The 21,863-nt window shown below is 46.5% G+C and overlaps 1 protein-coding gene across 2 annotated transcripts in view; it reads right to left on the reverse strand.

Annotated features, from left to right (window-relative positions):
• dscam (DS cell adhesion molecule) overlaps positions 1 to 21,863 on the reverse strand; it is a 220,777-nt gene that overhangs the window by 46,877 nt on the left and 152,037 nt on the right. For both annotated transcript variants that reach the window (XM_033032509.1, XM_033032510.1), the window contains 2 exons: positions 17,597 to 17,785; positions 12,606 to 12,896 (listed from right to left, as the gene is read on the reverse strand). In XM_033032509.1, the coding sequence (XP_032888400.1) occupies positions 12,606 to 12,896; positions 17,597 to 17,785 (480 nt within the window). The remainder of the gene's footprint in view (positions 1 to 12,605; positions 12,897 to 17,596; positions 17,786 to 21,863) is intronic.

The following is a 21,863-nucleotide window of genomic DNA, read 5'->3' on the forward strand; positions in this document are numbered from 1 at the left end:
CTGAATGGCCTAATTCTGTTCCTAGAACATGAACATATCATATACTTATTAAAAGTCTGATCTTGTATATGTGTATATGTGTGTGTATATGTGTGTGTGTATATGTGGTTGTCTTTACATCTGCGCAAAAACACTACGCGGTAACAATTACATTTTTACATATTCTGATTGACATTTTTCCCCTCGATGCAGAGAACACCTTCACTGAACATTTTATGCTTTATTTCTCGACTTATTCTCGACTCATTACTGATTAAAAGTCTAAAAAAGTCAAAAGACTTTGAATTCAAAACGACCAGCTTCAACTGATGACGTCACAATGGCTCGGATAGCAGTGATCAGCTTCACTTAAGATTTCATCCTATATTTCATGTGATTCGTGATTATAGCTCTAAAAATGCCAACGTTAACAAGATTTTTACATATTCTGATTCACATTTTCTCCCTCTAAGCAGAGAACACCTTCACTGAACATTTTATGCTTTATTTCTTGACATTACTGATTAAAGTTTAAAAGAATCAAAGACTTTGAATTTTAAACAACCAGCTTCAACTGATGACGTCATAATAGCTTGGCTAGCAGTGATCAGCTTCACTGAAGATTTCAGCCTCCCGTGGGGCCTACGGGTAGAGAACAGGTGCGTTGGGGGAGCAGACCCAACGGATCTGCACTTGGCCTAGTTGTGTATGAAATCATGGGAGGAATAGATCAGTTAGATGCACAGAGTTTCTTGCCCAGAGTAGGTGAACCAAGGAGAAGAGGACAAAGGTTTAAGGTGAAGGGAAAAAGATTTAATAAGAATCTGAGGGTATACTTTTCACACAAAGGGTGGTGGGTGTATGAAACAAGCTGCCAGAGGAGGCAGTTGAGGCAGGGACTATCCCAACATTTAAGAAACAGTTAGACAGGTACATGGATTGGACAGTTTTGGAGGGATATAGACCAAATGCAGGTAGGTGGGACTAGTGTAGCTGGGACATGTCGGCCGATGTGGGCAAATTGGGCTGAAGGGCTTATTTCCACACTGTATCACTCCATGAATCTATCTATGACTCTATGAACTTATGAACTGAATGAGGAAACAGTTCTGTTCAGGAACCAGTTATACCATTGAAACATCTCAACCTCCTTCATACAATAGAAGGGTCATTCTGAGTAACGGGGTGTGAAGGTGGAGCTTAATCTTAAAATGGAGAGCCAGTTCTTTGCAAATAATATCAAGGAAATGGAGATCTGGACCACTCCACTCTCTCCTTAAAGCTGTTGGAACCAGTCTGAAATATTGTCAGGTAAGGTTATTAGGAGCTGATGCATGATAAAAAACAGACCAGGCATGATTAAACTTGGATGGTGGAGCACATGAGGAGAACAAATGGCAACAATGCTGAGTCAGGTCCCAAGCCTGAAGCTTAGACAAAGCTTCCAATTCAATATGGGGCGGCACGGTGGCGCAGCGGTAGAGTTGCTGCCTTACATAGCCAGAGACATGGGATCGATTCCGACTACGGGTGCTGTCTGTACAGAGTTTGTACGATCTCCCCGTGACCTGCGTGGGTTTTCCCTGCACATTGCAGGACTGTCTTTCAGAAAGTTGGTATTATGGTGTGTCTTCACAGCTAGCTCCAGCAACCTGTGTTTAATCCTGACCTCTGCTGCTAACTGTGTGGAGCATGCATGTTCTCCCTGTGGCCATATGGGTCTCCGGTTTTCTCCTACATCCCAACGAGGTGAGAGTTGGTGCTTCATTGGCCTTTTATCTCTAGTGTGTGGGTGAGTACTGGAACTGATGGGAATGTAGTGAGAATGCATTACAGGGAAAATAACTGCCATTGATTCAATGGGCCAAACGGCCTCATGTCATAAAATAGTGATGTTCTCTCTCTCTCTCTCTCTCCCCCTCTCTCCCCCTCTCTCCCTCTCCCCCTCCCTCCCCCTCTCCCCCTCTCTCCCTCTCTCCCTCTCCCCCTCTCCCCCTCTCTCCCTCTCTCATAGACATAAACATCATGGTCAAGAGCAAAGTGTTATTTATCCCTGCCCTGGTTAATATTTAGTCACCAGTCATTGAAAATAACACCAGAATCTTATTATTCACTTATTATGTGCAGACTCGTTGAATAATATCTTAAGGATCTTTGATCATCATTGATGGTGATAGGTGGGCATTTGATTTGACCATCTCACTCAAGTCAGGACATCTTCAACAATACTGCAGCTTATGCCCCTGTCCCACTTAGGAAACCTGAACGGAGACCTCTGGAGACTTTGCGCCCCACCCAAGGTTTCCGTGCAGTTCCATGAGGTTCCCACTACCTGCAACCTCCGGCAACCACCTGCAACCTCCGGGAACCGCACGGAAACCTTGGGTGGGGCACAGTCTCCAGAGGTTTCCGTTCAGGTTTCCTAAGTGGGGCAGGGGCATAAGGCATGTAGCAATGTAGTATCAGTCTAGATTGTTGGTCAGAGAGGAAATTTCCAACCCTCTTTGGAAACCCTGAGGTATTTTCATATCAGAAGGTTATAAATCGCAGAGTTCGATTTTACAGCCCACTAAGACAATTCCGAACATCCAACAGCCCAACATAAATCATATTTTATGCTGAAGATAGTTACAAAATGCTGGAGCAACTCAGCGGGCCAGGCTGCATCTCTGAAGGAAAAGGAATAGGTGACCTTTCGGGTCGAAACCCTTCTTCAGACTCGATCTGAAACATCAGCTATTCCTTTTCTCCAGAGATGCTGCCTGACCCGCTGAGTACTCCAGCATTTTGTGTCTATCATTGGTGTAAAACAGCATCTGCAGTTCCTTCCTACATATTTTATGCTCCTGACACACCCATCAACTTGGCCTTAAGTGGCCCAACCACCCATCAACCCTGGTCCCATGAGAGCACAGTAAACAATGACTCACTGGTGTAATTCCATTGAATGCCATAAACCTCTGTATTGATTAGGTCTTTCAGAAAAGCTTCCAAGAAATTGTAGCTCAAAAGTGCTAGCTCTGAAGGGATGGCGGGACTGACATATGATGAAAGAATAGGTCGACTGGGCTTGTATTCACTGGAATTTAGAAGGATGAGAGGGTATCTTATAGAAGCATATAAAATTCTAAAGGATTGGACAGCCTAAATGCAGGAACATTTTTCCCCATGCTGGGGGAGTCCAGAACCAGGGGTCACAGTTTAAGAATAAGGGGTAGGCCGTTTAGGACTGAGATGAGGAAAAACATTTTCACCCAGACAGTGGTGAATCTGTGGAATTCTCTGCCACAGAAGGCAGTGGAGGCCAATTCACTGGATGTTTTCAAGAGAGAGTTAGATTTAGCTCTTAGGGCTAACAGAATCCAGGGATATGGGGAAAATGCAAGCATGGGGTACTGATTTTGGACGATCATATTGAAAGGTGGTGCTGGCTCAAAGGGCCGAATGGCATCTATTTTCTAAAGCACGATTGTAAAACGTCACAACAAACTGGAGCACTTAAAAATCTAAAAATGGTTGCCGACTTGCTCAAACTAATTTTTGTACCAGTCAAATTTGATTTTGGAGAATTCATTGTCTTGGAGGTAATTTTTTTAATGAATAAAGGTGGTGCCCCTTTTCAATATTTTTAATTTTTAATTTTTTAATAGATTACTATGGTGCCATTCCACTGACTGCACCTCTGCATTACAGAGGATTTTTTTTTTGCACAAATAAAAGAGATAACATGTTTTAGGACGACTTGAACAATGTAATAATCTTCGAGCTGTATGATTTATAGGTGGAATTAAATTGTACTCTCCAGAGCTCTGTACTTAAGGAGCATTGTCGTGTGTTGACATTTAAGACAATTTAGTTGCACTCCCTGTAACCATAGAAACACAAGCCAATAAACGGTATTTAAGTCCTGGATAGAAATAAAAGGTATCTTTTCATCGAAAAGACATGGGTAATGCTCTAATGCATGTACTGACCATTTTAGAAAATATTCTTTCTTGCTGATCAAAAATTAATGGATTTTGTTATTTTCATTTTCTTAGAGACTGCACTTGTAGCAACCATAGCGATTGCTACTGATCGACAATATTTAACCACATGAATTCTTCTTGCAGCTTAAACTGGGAATGTTACAAATTCAAGTCTTCTTGATACCTTCTTCACTTTGGTCGCTACAGTTGTTCCTGCAAATGGTTGAGTTATCGATTGTGGATGGTGGATTTTTCACATGCTATCACATCTACTGTGGTGGCAAGATTCAGGACGCATTGAATCTAGCCAGGCCATGTAAGAAGATAAGAAATATTGGCAGGAATTTGCCTCAGAGGTGCCCAAGACTGCGCGTGTAGGAAGGAGCTGCAGATGCTGGTTTGCACAGAAGATAGGCACAGAATGCTGGACTAACTCAGTGGGTCAGGCAGCTTCTCTGGTGGGAAGGAATGGATAACGTTTCGGGTCGAAATGCCTGAAGAAGGGTCTCGACCTGAAACATCACCCATTCCTTCTCTCTTGAGATGCTGCCTGGCCCGCTGAGTTACTCCATCATTCTGTGTCTATCTTCTGTTTAAACCAGCATCTTCCTACACAAGAGAAGAAACTTGCTTCACTGACCATTGTTGCCCACAGTTCCATTTTTTCAGTCTGAACCCATAACCTCTCCCACAGTTCAATAATCTGTCTGTCTCAGCCTTGCACAAACCTAATAAGAGCATAAGGACGCAAGTACATTTGACCATTCCCTCTGTTCCCCTCTCCCATCAGGAAAAAGGTATGGAAGTGTGGAAATGCGCACCTCCGGATTCTGGGACAATTTCTTCCCAACTGTTATCAGGCAACTGAACCATCCAACCAACAATTAGAGAGCAGTCTTGAGCTACTATCAACCTCATTGGTGACCCTCAGACTATCTTTAATCAGACTTTGTTCCATGCTTCCAAGATGGCACCCAACACAAGCAACTATTTGCAGATTTTCACACAGAGAGTTGTGAGTCTGTGGAATTCTCTACCTCAGAGGGCGGTGGAGGCCGGTTCTCTAGATACTTTCAAGGGAGAGCTGGATAGGGCTCTTCATGATAGCGGAATCAGGAGATATGGGGAGAAGGCAGGAACGGGGTACTGATTGGGGATGATCAGCCATGATCATATTGAATGGCGGTGCTGGTTCGAAGGGCCGAATGGCCTACTCCTGCACCTATTGTCTATTGTCAGATCTACAATCACATATTACAATCACTCTAACGTCTAAATCTGTACTCCTACAGCAACACTTCTTATATCTATATATGTAAATGGCTGGATTGTAATCTTTCCGCTGACTGGTTAGTACACAACAAAAGCTTTTCACCGTAAGTTGGCACACGTGACAATAAACAAAACTGAATGGCACACTGAGTCCGTGCCGAGCAGCGATCCCCAGACACTAACACTGTCCTACACACTAGGGATAATTCTACCAAGTCAATTAGCCTAGAAACCTGCATGTCTTTGGAGTGCGGAAGGAAACCGGAGATCCTAGGGAAACCCACGCAGGTTACAGGGAGAACATACAAACCCCGTACAGACAGCACCCGCAGTCAGGATCGAACTTGGGTTGCTGGCGCTGTAAGGCAGCAACTCTACCGCTGTGCCACCGTGCAACCTGTTGAGTCATCGAGTCATACTCATACAGCATAGAAACAGGCCCTTTGGCCCAACTTGCCCACACCGGCCAACTTGCCCCACCTGGCCCCTGTCCCTCTAAACACTGGCCTACCCATTGAGGTGAATTTCCTCATTAACTGTCTGACTGTGTTTCCCGAGCCATCATCACAAACCTCTTTTGAACACTTAAATGGAGTTTCCTTTGCACCGCTACTGAAGTAATGGGAGATGAATCGCTGCGAGGATATTCTGATCTGCGGTGGCCTGCTGAGCAATTTATTTGCAATATATAAGGCTGTGTTATTCCATTGTATTACACAGAAGTTCAATCATCATAATATATCAAGGCATGCTGTTTCTCCGTAATATATGTGCCCTGGTAATGATACAGCATTGCCTCGTAATACAGTATACGGGTTCACTGACTATAACGGAGTCTTAATGGCACAATCTGGAAAAGCTTCTTTCATTCCCAGCAGGCATAAATATCTAACACTTTAACTCACCTTCCCATTCCCACACCGATTTTTCTGTCCAGGGCCCTCCTCCACTGTCAGAGTGAGTCCCAACGCAAACTGGAGGAACAGCACCTCATAGTTTGCTTGGGGAGATTTTCGTAGAGTTGGAGGGAAGGGAAGGGAATAGTCTGAAGAAGGGTCTCGACCCGAAACGTCGCCTATTTCCTTCGCTCCATGGATGCTGCCTCACCCGCTGAGTTTCTCCAGCATTTTTGTCTACCTTCATACTTTGCTTGGGCAGCTTACAACCCAGCGGTAGGAATGTTGAAGTCTGAAGAAGGGTCTCGACCCAAAACGACACTAATTCCTTCTATACAGAGATAATGCCTGTCCCGCTGAGTTACTCCAGCATTTTGTACCTATCTTCGGTAAGAATTTTGATTTCACTAACTTCAAGTAACCCTTGCTTTCCCTCTCTCTCCGTCCCTCTCCCACCCTATTTCTCCGACTGGTTTCACCGTCCTCCTGATTAATTTTACTGTTTGTATGCCTCAATGTCACCTTCCCCTCAGCCAACAGTAAACCATTCTTCATTTCCTTGATCCACAACAACCTTACATTCTCTTTGTACCCTTCCATATCTCCAGTATCCCTCTCCCCTGTCTGTCAGTCTGAAGAAAGGCTTCGACCAGAGATGCTGCCCGTCCCACTGAGTTACTCCAACATTTTGTGTCTACACTCCAAAGACATACAGGTTTGTAGGTTAATTGGCTTGGTTTAATTGTAAATTGTCCCTGGTGTGTGGGTCGGCGCGGACTTGGTGGGCCGAAGGGCCTGCTTCCACACTGTAACTCTAAACTAAACTAAACTGAAGTCATTCTTAATGCTACGTTGGTTTTAAGAGGCAATAAGAGAGTTAAATTAGGATGTGAATATTTTTGCTCTGCCAAAAAGAACAGATTTTTTGTCCTGTGGTGTAGAGGAATCAGTGCCAACATCAGTGCTTCTGCCAAGACTTTGAGTGTTGGTAAAATGATCTTCCACAGAATAAAAAGCGTGTTTGTAGTATAGCGTGTTGGCTGCGTTCCAAGACAATTTAAATATTATAATAAATACTTCGCCTACATGTCGAATGGCACACGAGACAATGTAGTTTTACATCCACAACATCCTCAAAGTAGCTCCCATCATGAACATCCTAGATTACATGGACGGGACATTAGTCTGATTCAAACCCTTCACACAGAGAAGCATTGAGACACAACGGGTGTGGACGAGGGATGGAGGGACATCTATTCCCATTGGGAGGGAATCTCAATGGACCTCACTTGTGCGGCACAGTGGTGCAGCTGGTAGAGCTGCTGCCTCAGTGCACCAGAGACCCGGGTTCGATGCTGACCTCGAGTGATGTTTAGTTTCGAGATACAGCGTGGAAACAGGCAACTTCAGTCCACCGTGTTCGCGCCGACCAGCGCTCCCCGCACATTAACACTATCCTAAGCACACCAGAGACAATTTACATTTACACCAAACCAATTAACCTACAAACATGTACGTCTTTGGAATTTAGTCTAGATATACAGCGCGGAAACAGGCCCTTCGGTCCACCGAGTCTGCACCGACCAGTGATTCCCGCACATTAACACTATCCTACACACACTAGGGGCAATTTACACTTATACCAAGCCAATGTACCTACAAACCTGTACGTCGCTGGAGTGTGGGAGGAAACCGAGGATGTCACGGGGGGAATGTGCATATTTCGTACAGACAGCACCCGTGGTCAGGATCGAACCCGGGACCAGGGCCTCTGGCATTGTAAGGCCGTAACTTTACTGCTGCGCCACTGTGCTGCTCTAGTTGGAATATTCTCCTCGTGACCACATGTTTTTCCCCCGGGGGCTCTGGCTTGTTCCCACATCCCAAGGACGCGCGGGTTTGCAGGTTAATCATCACTATCATATCTGCCTCCACCACCAACCCTGGCAGCACATTCCAGTTATGCAACACTCTCTGTGGGAACAAAAACATGCCCAGCATATTCCCTTCCATTTTTGCCTTTCAGATTCAGATTCAGATTCAATTTTAATTGTCATTGTCAGTGTACAATACAGAGACAACGAAATGCATTTAGCATCTCCCTGGAAGAGCGACGTAGCAAATTATTTGACACAGGAGACTCTAATGCTGTGGCCTCTCATCCTTCCCACATTGGGAAATACCGTTCTGACTGTCTACCCTATCTATGCCTCTCATAGGTTTATATACTTACCACCTTGAAATTCTTGGGGCTGGAAAGGTACTTCAGTCATGTGCAGTGGTTTGGGGAATCAGAATTTGGTTTGGAATTCCATTCTAACCCATCTCATTCCTCTTCTCCCTTGATCCGAAGTTTCAAAGCAATGAGTGGCCACCTCTACCATCTTGACATCACTGGACTACAAAGTAATACTAAGAGGGGGAATGAGACTGATGGGACTGCTCTGGTGGGAGCTGTCTAGGATTTAATGTGTTAAATGGTCTCCTGTGTCAACTTAAGAAATAAGATGGCAGGTATCGGCAGCATGAAGGCTGACACCAGAAATTCCTGATGGTTCAGGCTTCCATTCAGTCAATGACTTTCATAAGTTCATATGTGATAGGAGCAGAATTAGGCCATTCACTCCATTAAGTTTACTCCGCCATTCAATCATGGCTGATCTATCACTCCCTCCAAACTCCATTCTCCTGCCTTCTCCCCATAACCCCTGACACCCGCACTAATCAAGTATCTACCTATCTCTGCCTTTAAAATATCCATTGACTTGGCCTCCACAGCCGTCTGTGGCAATGAAGTCTACGATTAACAATTATCTGACTAAAGAAATTCCTCCTTAGCTCCTTTCTGAAGAAACGTCCTTTAATTTTGAGACCATGACCTCTGGTCCTAGACTCTCCCACTAGTGGAAACATCCTTTCCACATCATTCTGCTGGCGAACTGTGGGACAGGTTGGTAGGGGAGAGGACAACAACAACTCACTTACAGACGTGATCATGGCTGATCATCCACAATCCGTACCCCCGTTCCTGCCTTCTCCCCATATCCCTAAGAAACAATTAACCCTCAAGTCTGTGGAGTGTGGGAGGAAACCGGAGCTCCCGTAGAAAACCCACGTGGTCACAGGAAGAACACGCAGCCTCCAATACAGACAGTACCCGTAGTCAAGATCGAACCTGGGTCTATGGTGCTGTGAAGCAGCGACTATACCACTGTACCATGTTCTCCTGAGATGTTGCCTGACCTATTGAGTTACTCCAGCACTCTGTGTCTTTTTTGTAAACCAGCTTCTACAGTACTTTATTTCTATCATTCTTTTATAATCTCTCCTTCGTGTCCTATCTGAACATGATCTTTCCCCTTCCAAAACCCCAAATGCACATGACTAAAACACAAGGGACCCAACAAAAGCTTTTCACTGTACCTCGGTACACGTGACAATAAACTAAACTGAACCATTTTGTTACGACAAAGACACTGAGTCCTGGATACGTGTTGGGATAAATAAGTCAAGCAAATTGTCAATCAGAATTAGATACTTGTGATAATTTAATCCTCAGTAGAGTTGCTGCCTTACAGCGCTAGAGACCCGGACTCGATCCTGACTATGTGTGCTTGCCCGGACGGAGTTTGTACGTTCTCCCCGTGACCTGCGTGGGTTTTCTCCAGGTGCTCCGGTTTCCTCCCACACTCCAAAGATTAGTTTAGTTTAGTTTAGAGATCCAGTGAGGAAACAGGCCCTTCAGCCCACCGGGTCCGTGCCGACCAGTGATCCCTGCACCTTAACACTACGCTACACCCACTATTGTAAGCCAATTAACCTACAAACCTGTACGTCTTTGGAGCGTGGGAGGAAACCGAAGATCTCGGAGAAAACCCACGCAGATCACGGGGAGAACGTACAAACTCCGTACAGACAGCACACGTAGTCAGGATCGTACCTGGGTCTCCGGTGCTGCAGTCGCTGTAAGGCAGCTGCGCCACTGTGATGTTCAGATTTGTAGGTTAATTGGCTTTGGTAGAGATTGTAAAATAGTCTCTAGTGTGTAGGATAGTGTTCGTGTGCGGGGATCGCTGCTCGACGCAGTTTTGGTGGGCCGAAGGGCCTGTTTCCGCGCTCTTAATCTCTAAAGTAAACTAAACTAAACTAATTAGCCTAGCTCAATATGAGCCGACCCTTATTAGCTACTGAGGTCTTCCACAGCCTAGTAACTCATCAGCCGATGATGAACAATAGATGGGAAAAAGTTTATTGGAGAACCATTTTGTTTGCCTCAGCCACAGGTCATAAATTGAAATGAAACATGAGGCAATAGGGCAATTGCACATTGACAAAAACATAAAGTTATTTCACAATAGAGCCAATTTTTATTTTGTCGTAAAGATTTTTCAGGTATTTTCCTCAGCCAATCTGAAACAGATGATGGTAATATATGGCCATTGTCAATGTGGGCTACGGGTCACGTCTCAGAGGGAAAAAGGGAAATAATTCCATTTGATCAGCGCCACTCGTAACCTCAGAATGCACTTTCATAGATTCTAGGAGCAGAATAAGTCTACTCCACCATTCAATCTTTGCAGATCACTCTTTCCCTCCCAAGCCCATTCTCCTGCCTTCGCCCCATAGCCCCTGACATCCTTAGCATTTTACAGAGCATAAAATATTTGGTAGAGTAATTCTGTTCTTGGTGGAGACATGGTCACCAATTTTTTCACACAAACATGCCACCCAACAGCACTGTAATAATGACCAGTGAGCAAGAAACTGGAATAGGTTTCAAAGCTAACTTAAACACTGTTCAGTTTAGTCATTAGTTATTAATTACACAAACATAATATTAGCGACGGAGTTAAACCAATGACAATACATTCTTCATCTCGAGCCTTTGTCACTTACTCCACCCATCTGCCAATCAACCACCCCCCCCCGCATTCCTGTATCCACCTATCACTCACCAGACTTTGTCCTGCCTTCCACCTATTTTCCAGCTTTCTGCACCCCCCCCCCCCTTCTACAATCAGTCTGAAGAAGGGTCCTGCCCCAAACATCACCTCTTCATTCTCTCCACAGATGCTGCCTGATGTGCTGAGTCACGCCAGCACTTGGTGATTCCTGCATCTGCAGTTCCTTGTGTCTGGGCAACACATTCTTGCTACATTTATACAGGGCTTTGTTGAGACCACGCCTGTAGTATGTTGGGCAATTTTGACCTTGCCAAAGAGGGCAGCACGGTAGCGTAGCGGTAGAGCTACTGCTTTACAGCGCCAGAGACCTGGGTTCGATCCTGACTACGGGTGCAGTCTGTATGGAGTTTATACATACTCCCCGTGACCATCTTAGATTTTCTCAGAGATCTCCTGTTTCCTCCCACACTCCAAAGACGCACAGGTTTGCAGGTTAATTGCCTTGGTATCAATGTATATTGTTCCTAGTGTGTGTAGAATAGTGTTGATGTGTGGGGATCGCCGGTCGGTGTCAACTCGGTGGGTCGAAGGGCCTGTTTCTGCACAATATCTCAAAACCAAACTAAACTAAGGTTCAAGAAAGATTCATTGATGATGGTGAGTTTACAAATTGAGGAGAGATCAGATTGACTAGGTTTGTGCAAAAAAAAACAAAGTGCTGGAGGAACTCAGTGGGTCAGGTAGCATCTGATGAAGGATATGGACAGACAACATCTTGGGTTGGGACCTCTCTTCATATTGTTCCGAGTCCCAACCCGAAACGTGTCAGCCTATTTCCCGCCACAGATGATGTCCGACATCTTGAGTTCCACTAGCATTTTGTTTTTTGCTTAAGATTCCAGCATCTGCAGCCCTTTGCACCTCTAATTGGCCAGGGTTGTATTCGCTGAAGTTTGGAAGGAAGAGAGTTAAAACTAACAAAATGCTAACAGGAAGTGGAGAGGATATTTCCCTGCCCAGGGAACTGGAACAAGAGGTCATAGTCTCAGGATACGAGGTCAAACACAAGTGGTTGGGGGTGAGAGGGGAGAGGGGAGAGGTTTAAGAGAGATTTGTGAGGCACTTTTTTTTCCACACAAAGAGTGGTTGGTGCCTGGAACATGTTGCCAGGGGAGATAGCAGATGCAGACACAACAGCAACTTAGTCATGGTCATAGAGGCATACAGCATGGAAACAGGTTCCATATGCTTCCATAAGATCTCTCCTCAGCCTCCTACACTCCAAGGAATTATAATCCAACCTCTCCCAAAATCTCTGGTTCTTGAGGACTGACATTAGACTGACATCTAAAGTAAACATATATAGTGAACATTTGTGTAGGAAGGAACTGTAGATGCTGGTTTAAACTGAAGATAGACACAAAATGCTGGAGTAACTCAGCGGGACAGGCAGCATCTCTGGAGGGAAGGAAAAGTAAACAACAACCATTCCTTCTCTCCAGAGATGCTGCCTGTCCCGCTGAGTTTCTCCAGCATTTTGCGTCTATAGTGGATAGGATCAGTAAGGTCACCAAGGAAGTACTCACTCCCATCGTCGTTGGGGGTGGCAAACTCCGCCTGCTTCTCCGCACAGCCGGCACTGTTGCACACCGTCATCTGCAGCTCGTACCACGTGGCTCCCTGCAGGTCGTACAGGATGTAGGCCTTGGACAGCGTGGTGCGCTGCGCCGTGGTCCAGGCCGCCGTCCCAAACGGCCGGTGCTCCAGCGTGAACGTGGTGATGGGGCATCCGCCGTCCACCCAGCCGACAAGGTTCAGCCGGATCCTCGTGGTGTTAATGCTGGAGAACAGCTCCTGCTCCTTGGCAAACTGTGGCTCTGCAGGGAGACAGAATTACAGTCATAGAGAGAGTGATACATAGTGCGGAAACAGGCCCTTCGGCCCAACTTGCTCACACCGGCCAACATGTCCCAGCTACACTAGTCCCACCTACCTGCGCTTGGTCCATATCCCTCCAAACCTGTCTTGCCCATGTACCTGTCTAACTGTTTCTTAAGGGTTGGGATAGTCCCAGCTTCAACTATCTCCTCTGGCAGCTTGTTCCATACACCCATCATTGATATCATTAGATTATTTCTAATCCATTTTTAAAAAACATGTCCTTTTGCAGAATAAACCAAAGCCTTGGATTCCAACCCCGCCAAGTCTACGATGTATTATTCTGTTGCGTCATGTTTCTCCTTTTAGAAGACAGTAAATTCTCTTTTTAAGATCATAGAACATGGAACAGGCCCTTCGGCCCACAATGTGTGTGCTGAACATAAGGCCAAGACAAACTGCACATAATCCATATCCCTTCATACCCTGCACATCCAAGTGCCTGTCCATATATTCCTCTTTTTAAGAATGTTGTACATTCTCCCTTTTATGAACAGTATGTATTTGTGGAATTATTTGCCACAGAAGGCTGTGGAGGCTAAGTCAATGGATATTTTGAAGGCAGAGATAGATAGATTCTTGATTGATACAGGTGTCAGTGTTATGGGGAGAAGGCAGGAGATTGGGGTTGAGAGGGGAAGTTAGATCAGAATTGATGGGCCGAATGGCTTAATTCTGCTATCACTTATGAACTTATGAATTGATGTATCCCCCCTTGTTAAAAAACACTGTTTATTCTGCATTGAAGAACATTATATATTCACCATTTAAGAACACTGCACCTTCCCTTTTTTAAGAATACTTTTAAGAATGTTTCCTATTTATCATGCATGTCTTTCTCTTAAGAACAGCCTTATTAGGTTTTGACCTGCACAGGCTATAAAGGAGCAGGTTTATGCTTTATTTTACCAAGAGGTAAAAAGCTTTGATTACTAAAATGGGAACTCAATTGTCAGAGTTTGCAAGTAGAAACATGGAAGCCAATACCATTATCTCATTTCTTGGACATAACATGGAAGGTATAAGAAAAAACTGCAGGTGCTGGAAAAATCGAAGGTGGACAAAAAATGCTGGAGAAACTCAACGGGTGAGGCAGCATCTATGGAGCGAAGGAATTGGCGACGTTTCAGGTCGAGACCCTTCTTCAGGTTTGCAAGTTAATTGGTTTGGTAGAATTTTAAATGGTCCCTAATGTGTGCAGGATCGTGTTAATGTGCGGGGATCGCTGGTTGGTGCGGACTCCGTGGGCTGAAGGGCCTGTTTCCGCGCTGTATCTCTAAAAAAAGATTGAAAAAATGATAGAGAACTCTAACCTAAACTGAGCCACATATTGAAAAAGGGTCATGGTTCTGGGGGGGGGGGGGGGGGGGGGGGGGACTTTATGAACGTTTAGAGCAAATATTTTCTTCAAATAAGCTCCAGGACCTCACTACAATTTCCACTCCAATGATCCATAAAAATTGCCGTTTGTTATGATATCCACATCTGTAAAACCAACCGAAAACTATCCGTTTTCCTACTGCAAGATCTCACTGCAAAAACAGCCAGAAGGCAAGTTGAAGATCATTTCTGATGAGTGGGTATTTGAGGTGGATGGGCAAAAGATGATTGCAGCATCAACTCACTACTTGTGTGTCTTAGTCCAGAATTACAGCTTTCCTTCTGAGTTTACTCCGACATTCAATCATGGCTGATCTATCTCTCCCTCCTAATCCCATTCTCCTGCCTTCTCCCCATAACCCCTGACACCTGTACTAATCAAGAATCTCTCTGCCTTAAAAAATATCCAGTGACTTGGCCTCCACAGTCTTCTGTGGCAAAGAATTCCACAGATTCACCACCCTCTGACTAAAGAGATTTCTCCTCATCTCCTTCCTCGAAAGCCCACGCAGGTCACGGGGAGAATGTACAAACTCCGCACAGACTAGCTCCCGTAGTCGGGATGGAACCCGGCTCTCTGGCGCTAGTAGCGCTGAAAGGCAGTATCTCTACCGCTGCGCCACTGTACCTCACCGATTCTGTGCATTTGACAATAAACTCAACTCGATTTAGATCCACTTGAAACGCCTCCATTAGTCTCATTGCAGGAACAAAAACATCCTTATTTTTCTTCAGAGATTACCATACTTAACCATGGTTGTGGCCAACCTATACATTGCCTCGTGTTTATATAGTCCCCAAACGCCCAGCGTTTCTCTCACTATGGAGGATTGTTGTACTTACTATTCTATTCAATATTTTTGTTTATTAATTTTATAAATAATGCACACGTCAAAGAAATGTAGGGCACTACTTCTGCCCGCGTCTCTTCACAGCTCACACTGGGGATAAAGCTGGAGTTTGCTGCTTATTATTGGCTGCATTTCCTTAACAAATTTCGTATTTTCATAATGCTTTTCCAATTTGTTTTTCGTATTTTAATTTGCTGGTTTTTATTATCAGAGGCAGAGGATCGCCAAATGGATCAGAGATTTGTCGCCCTCTGGTGGATGTTAAAAATTACTTCGGAACATTTTAAACACTAAGCCGTTTAGATAAACAGCGCAGAATCAGACCCTTTGGCCCACCGAGACCGCACCGACCAGCGATCCCCTGTACACACTAACACTATCCTACACACACTGGGGACAATTTACTAATCTTACCAAAGCCAATTAACCTACAAACCTGCACGTCTTTGGAGTGTGAGAGGAAACCAGAGCACCCGGAGAAAACCCACGCAGGTCACGGGAAGAAGGCACAAGCTCCGTACAGACAGCACCCGTGGTCGGGATCGAACCTGGGTCTCTGGAGCTGTAAGGCAGCAACTCTACCGCTGCGCCACCGTGCTTTTTACATCATGCCTTTCAAGTCTTCATCATCTCTTGTTGACATTAACACGGTCATTCGACAGATACGACGGTGGGCGTGGCATGGTGGCACAGCGGTAGAGATACTGCTTTACAGCGCTAGAGACCCGGGTTCGATCCTGACTATGGGTGCCGTCTGTACGGAGTTTGTACATTCTCCCCATGACCTGCGTGGGTTTTCCCCGGGATCTCCAGTTTCCTCCCACACTCCAAAGACGTGCAGGTTTTGTAGGTTAATTGGCTTGGTAAAATTGTCGCTTATGTGTGTAGGATAGTGTTGATGTGTGGGGATCGCTGGTCGGCGCGGACTTGGTGGGCCGAAGAGCCTGTATCACGAAACTAAACTAAACTAAATGATAGTGGCGTTTAAGAAACGTTTAGATAGGCACAGACACATGCAGGGAGCGGAGGGATATGGAGCACTGCAGGCAGAAGAGATTAGTTTAATTTGGCATCAAGTTCATTTGGCAAGGGCAATGTGGGCCGGAGGGCCTGTTCCTGCGTTGTACTGTTCAGTGAAACATCATCTGTCCATTCCCTCCCCAAAGGCTGCCTGACATGCTGAGTTCCTCCTGCACTTTGCGTTTCGCTCAAGACTCCAGCATCTGCAGTTCCTTGCATCCCCATGAGCCTCCAGACAATGGTGTGTTCGCCTTTCATTCCCAACTTCAACGTCTGACAGGAATAAGGCCAGGGTAAGACACGGCGGGGGGGAGGCGCGGGGGGAGGCGCGGGGCGGGGGCGGGGCGGGGTGGGGCGGGGGGGGGGGGGGGGGGGAGGGAACATATCCCTGTTCCAGCAAGGAGGAAGTTAAAGTATTTTTTCTGGGAAATCACTCATGCATGACCCCGTGTAGTCTTTTGATCTTTGGAACCGGCAATTTTAGTAACCATAGAAACCCGACTGCAGCTCCAGGGCAAAATGTGTCAGTGAAATGGAAGTCGAGTGAAGGGAGAGGTAAACTTACTTCCACACAGCAGTCCTCTGTGTAGTTAGACTGCACGCAAGTGAAGCAAGTGGCAGCTGGTGCAGCTATTTTTCAGTGCAGGTCTGCAGTGCTTTCTCAGTGTCATAGAGTCAAGGAGTCATAAGGCACAGAAACAGGTCCTTCAGCCCAACTTGTCCATGCTGACCCCATTCACGCTAGTCCAACCTGCTCGTGTTTGGCCCACATCCCTCGAAACCTGGTTTAAATCGAAGTTAGACACAAAATGCTGGAGTAACTCAGCGGGACAGGCAGCATCTCTGGAGAGAAGGAATGGGTGATGTTTTGGGTCGAGACCCTTCTTCAGTCTGGTGCTGCCTGTCCTGCTGAGTTACTCCAGCATATTGTGTCTTCCTTTCCTAACCATGTACCTTTCCGAATGTCTTTTAAATTGAGTGAGAGAGAGAGAGAGAGAGAGAGAGAGTGGAGGTGAGAGGAGAGGAGAGAGAGGGGGAGAGGAGAGGAGAGAGGGGTGATAGAGAGAGGGAGAGGGAAGATGAGAAGAGAAGGAGAAGAGAGGTGAGAGAAAAAAGAACGGTGGAGTGGCTCGTTGGATAGAGAGAGAGAGGGAGTGAGAGAGCGATGGATGGGTGGATGGAAAGGGAGGTAGGGAGGAAGGAAGGGAAGGAGGGACGAAGCAAGGAAGAAAGGAAGGGAGGGTGGGAGGGAGGGAGGGAAGAAGGGAGGAGCGACAAGAGGGTTTTTTTTTTAAACTGCGGAAAATAAGAACCAGTGAAATCCAAAAAAATGGGAGCCCTTTAATGCAGAGATTGTTTTTCCCACTGCCCTGATAAAAGTGCCGTACCTTTCCCGTGTGTTTTCGCCTCGATGATCTCACTGATGCGGCCGGGCCCCACTCCGTTCTGCGCCGTCAGGGTGAACTTGTACCAGGTGCCGCACTTGAGATTCTCCAGGCGGTAGGAGCGTTCACTGGGGCTGATGGGGAAGCTGCCCCACTGCTCACTGTTGTCCTCCGAGTACTGCAGGATGTAACCTGAGGAATACAACATTATTCTTCTTCTTCTTCTTCATATTATTATTATTATTATTATTATTATTATTACTTTATTGACATTGTAGTGGTGCATACAACAAAATTCGAGCGCACACTGCCTGAGCGGAGCTCAGTACAAGATGAAAAAATAACAATAGAATAACAGCAACAAAACATAATAAAAATAAAAATTGTTCATACACTCATGTGCACATACTGTGACACATACGCACAGGTTCACACACGCATACGCATTATGCCTATGTATGCACCCTTACCCGAGTCCGAAATTTGCGTTGTTGAGAACACAGCCACTGCGCATTGAACCGATGTTTAGTAGTTTGTTTTGGTTGTGTGATATGTTAACGTATGCATACGTGGCACTCAATATTAAATAAACTAAAAGAATACTAATTCAGGAGCGTTGGCTGGAGGAGTGCTGAGCCGCCATCTTCAGGGGCTTCAGGGGTTACGGGGAGAAGGCAGGAGAATGGGGTTGAGAGGCAGACACCCACTGCTCACTGTGTAAAAAGCTTGCCCTGCACATCTCCCGTTAAACCTTGCCCCTATCACCTTAAAGCTATGCCCGCTGGTCTATGTCAAGTCAAGTCAAGTCAAGTTTATTTGTCACATACACATACGAGATGTGCAGTGAAATGAAAGTGGCAATGCTCGCGGACTTTTGTGCAAAAGACAAACAACCAAACAACCAAACAAACTATAAACACAATCATAACACACATATTCTTTTACATAATAAATAATGGAAGGAAAAACATTCAGTAGAGTTAGTCCCTGGTGAGATAGGCGTTTACAGTCCGAATGGCCTCTGGGAAGAAACTCCTTCTCAACCTCTCCGTTCTCACCGTATGGCAACGGAGGCGTTTGCCTGACCGTAGCAGCTGGAACAGTCCGTTGCAGGGGTGGAAGGGGTCTCTCATGATATTGTTGGCTCTGGAGTTGCACCTCCTGATGTATAGTTCCTGCAGGGGGGCAAGTGAAGTTCCCATAGTACGTTCGGCCGAACGCACTACTCTCTGCAGAGCCTTCTTGTCCTTGGCAGAGCAATTCCCAAACCAGATGGTAATGTTCCCGGACAAGATGCTTTCCACCGCCGCTGCGTAGAAGCACTGGAGGATCCTCGGAGACACTCTGAATTTCCTCAATTGCCTGAGGTGGTAAAGGCGCTGCCTTGCCTTACTTACGAGTGCTGAGGCGTGTGATGCCCATGTCATATCCTCGGAGATGTGGACTCCCAGATATTTAAAACAGTTCACCCTATCCCCAGGATCCCCATTTATCCTCAATGGAGTGTACGTCCTCGGATGATGTGCCCTCCTAAAGTCCATGATCAGCTCCTTCGTTTTTTTTGATGTTCAAGAGGAGGCTGTTATCCTGGCACCAGAGTGCTAGATCAGCCACCTCCTCCCGGTAGGCCTTCTCGTCTTTGTCTGAGATCAGGCCCACCACCACAGTGTCATCAGCAAACTTAATTATTGAGTTGGAGCTGAACCTAGCCACACAGTCATGTGTGTACAGGGAGTACAATAGGGGGCTGAGGACGCAACCCTGGGGCGATCCTGTGCTCAGGGTGAGGGACTTCGATGTATTCCCTCCCATCTTGACTACCTGGGGCCTGGCGGTGAGAAAGTCCAGGACCCAGGCACACAGGGAGGTGTTGAGCCCCAATTCCATTAGCTTCCCGGCCAGTCTGGTGGGGACTATCGTGTTGAAGGCTGAACTGTAGTCTATGAACAGCATCCTCACGTAGCCCCCCTTCTGGCTGTCCAGATGGGAGAGAGCGGTGTGCAAGACCTGGGAGACCGCATCGTCCGTGGATCTGTTCGGACGGTATGCGAACTGCAACGGGTCCATGTTCCGAGGGAGGAAGGCGCAGATGTGTTTCTTCACCAGCCTCTCAAAGCATTTCATGACTACCGAGGTAAGGGCCACCGGACGGTAGTCATTCAGACAGGCTGGGGAGGCATTTTTTGGTACCGGTACAATGATGGATTTTTTGAAGCAGGCAGGGACCACGGACTTGTCCAGGGAGAGGTTGAATAATGTAGTGAGCACTGGAGCTAGCTGCGTAGCACAGGACTTGAGTACTCGCCCCGAGATACCATCGGGGCCTGCAGCTTTTCTCGTGTTCACCCGTGTCAGAGCCCTCCTCACGTCGTGCTCGGACAGCGAGAATGTGTGCACATTCCTCCCTTCAGCTTCGGTAGCCAGCCCGCTGGCGGTATTGTCGATAGTCAGCAGACCTGGGGTGGTGTTGCCCCTCTCGAAACGAGCGTAAAAGGAGTTCATGTCATCAGCTAGGGAGGTGCCGGCACTTGCGGATGAGGGAGGGGTGCTCCGGTAGTAGGTTACAATCCGTAGCCCCTGCCACAGGCTTCTGGTGTCCTGCTGCTCCATCTGTAACTCCATCTTGTCTCTGTACCTTCTCTTTGCGTCCTTCACCGCCCTTCGCAGTCGGTACGACTCTGCCTTGTAGACGTCCATGTTTCCTGATGCCAGGCCAGAGTTGTAGGCAGCGGTGCGAGCATTCAAGGCCACACGAACAGACCTGTCTACCCAGGGTTTTTTGTTCGGAAAGGTGTTTACCCTTACCGTGGGGACGATGTTGTCGGTTACTGTTGCGATGAAGTCCGTGACTGCTTCCGCGAACTCAGTGACGTCACTGGAACTTGCTTCGAACATATTCCAGTCGACATCACTCAGTGCATCTTGCAGCATGGCCTCTGACTGGTCGGACCACCGCTTTACGTCCCTCGTCTCTACCGCTTCCCGAACTATCCTCTGTTTATACTCCGGCAACAGGAAAATGGCAGCGTGGTCAGATTTTCCTAGGGGAGGGAGTGAAACGGCCTTGTAGCCCTTCCTGAACAGTGTGTAGCAGTGGTCCAAAGTTCTCTCCCCCCTGGTGGCACACGTGATGTGTTGGTAGAAGTTCGGCATGACCTTCTTCAGATTTGATTTATTAAAATCTCCAGCCCACCTGGGGAGAAGGTTCTGACTGTCAACCCTATCTACGCCTCCCAGACCGACTTGTATCCCTCGGTCTCCAATGCTTCAGACAGAACAATTCTCTATAAGGTTTAAAAGACATTTGGACACGTGCATGGATGGAAAAGGTTTAGAGCAATATGGGCCAAATGCAGGCAGGTGGGATTAGTGTAGATGGGGCATTTTCATCGGCATGAGAAAGTTGGGCCGAAGGGCCTGTATCCATGCCGTATGAGCCTATGATTCCCTATGACTTGGGCTACTGATTGGGGATGATCAGCCATGATCACGTTGAATGGCGGTGCTGGCTCGAAGGGCCCAATGCCTGCTCCTGCACCTATTGTCTATTGTCTATTGACTCTACACTTGTCCAACCTTTCCTTATAGCTAGTACCTTCTAATCTAGGCAGCATTCTAAGACAACTTCTTTCATGCAAGCTTCATGGCCCACATTGATTTATACACTTGGAACCTGAGTTCCCAGCCTGCTGCGGTAGGACTCAAACTCTAGATCAATGGTTGACGTTTCTTAACCGCAAAGCATCACACCATATGGTGGTGTACAAGTAGGCTTGTAGCATTTTACTGATGAAATAAACTGCGACGTGAAGACTCGTGTTCCTCGCAGATCTTGTACACATCTTGAGAGCGGCACGGTGGCGCAGTAGCGGAGTTGCTGCCTTACAGCGCCAGACCCGCGTTCGCTCCTTACTATGGATGCTGTCCGTAAGGAGCTGGTAGAAACATAGAAAATAGGTGCAGGAGTAGGCCATTGGAACCTTCGAGCCAGCACCGCCATTCAATATATTCATGGTTGATCATCCAAAATCAGTACCCCGTTCCCTGCTTTCTCCCCGTATCCCTTGATTCCGTTAGCCCTTAGAGCGATATCTAACTCTCTCTTGAATACGTCCACTGAATTGGTCTCCACTGTGGGTTTTCTTCGGGTGCTCCGGTTTCCTCCCACCCTCCAAAGACGTACACGTTTGCAGGTTAAATGGCTTCTGTAAATCGTAAAATGTCCCCAATGTGTAGGATAGTCCTAGTGTACGGGGTGATCGCTGGTGGG

This window comes from Amblyraja radiata, chromosome 14 (assembly GCF_010909765.2).
Source record: "Amblyraja radiata isolate CabotCenter1 chromosome 14, sAmbRad1.1.pri, whole genome shotgun sequence".
Taxonomy (NCBI): domain Eukaryota; kingdom Metazoa; phylum Chordata; class Chondrichthyes; order Rajiformes; family Rajidae; genus Amblyraja; species Amblyraja radiata.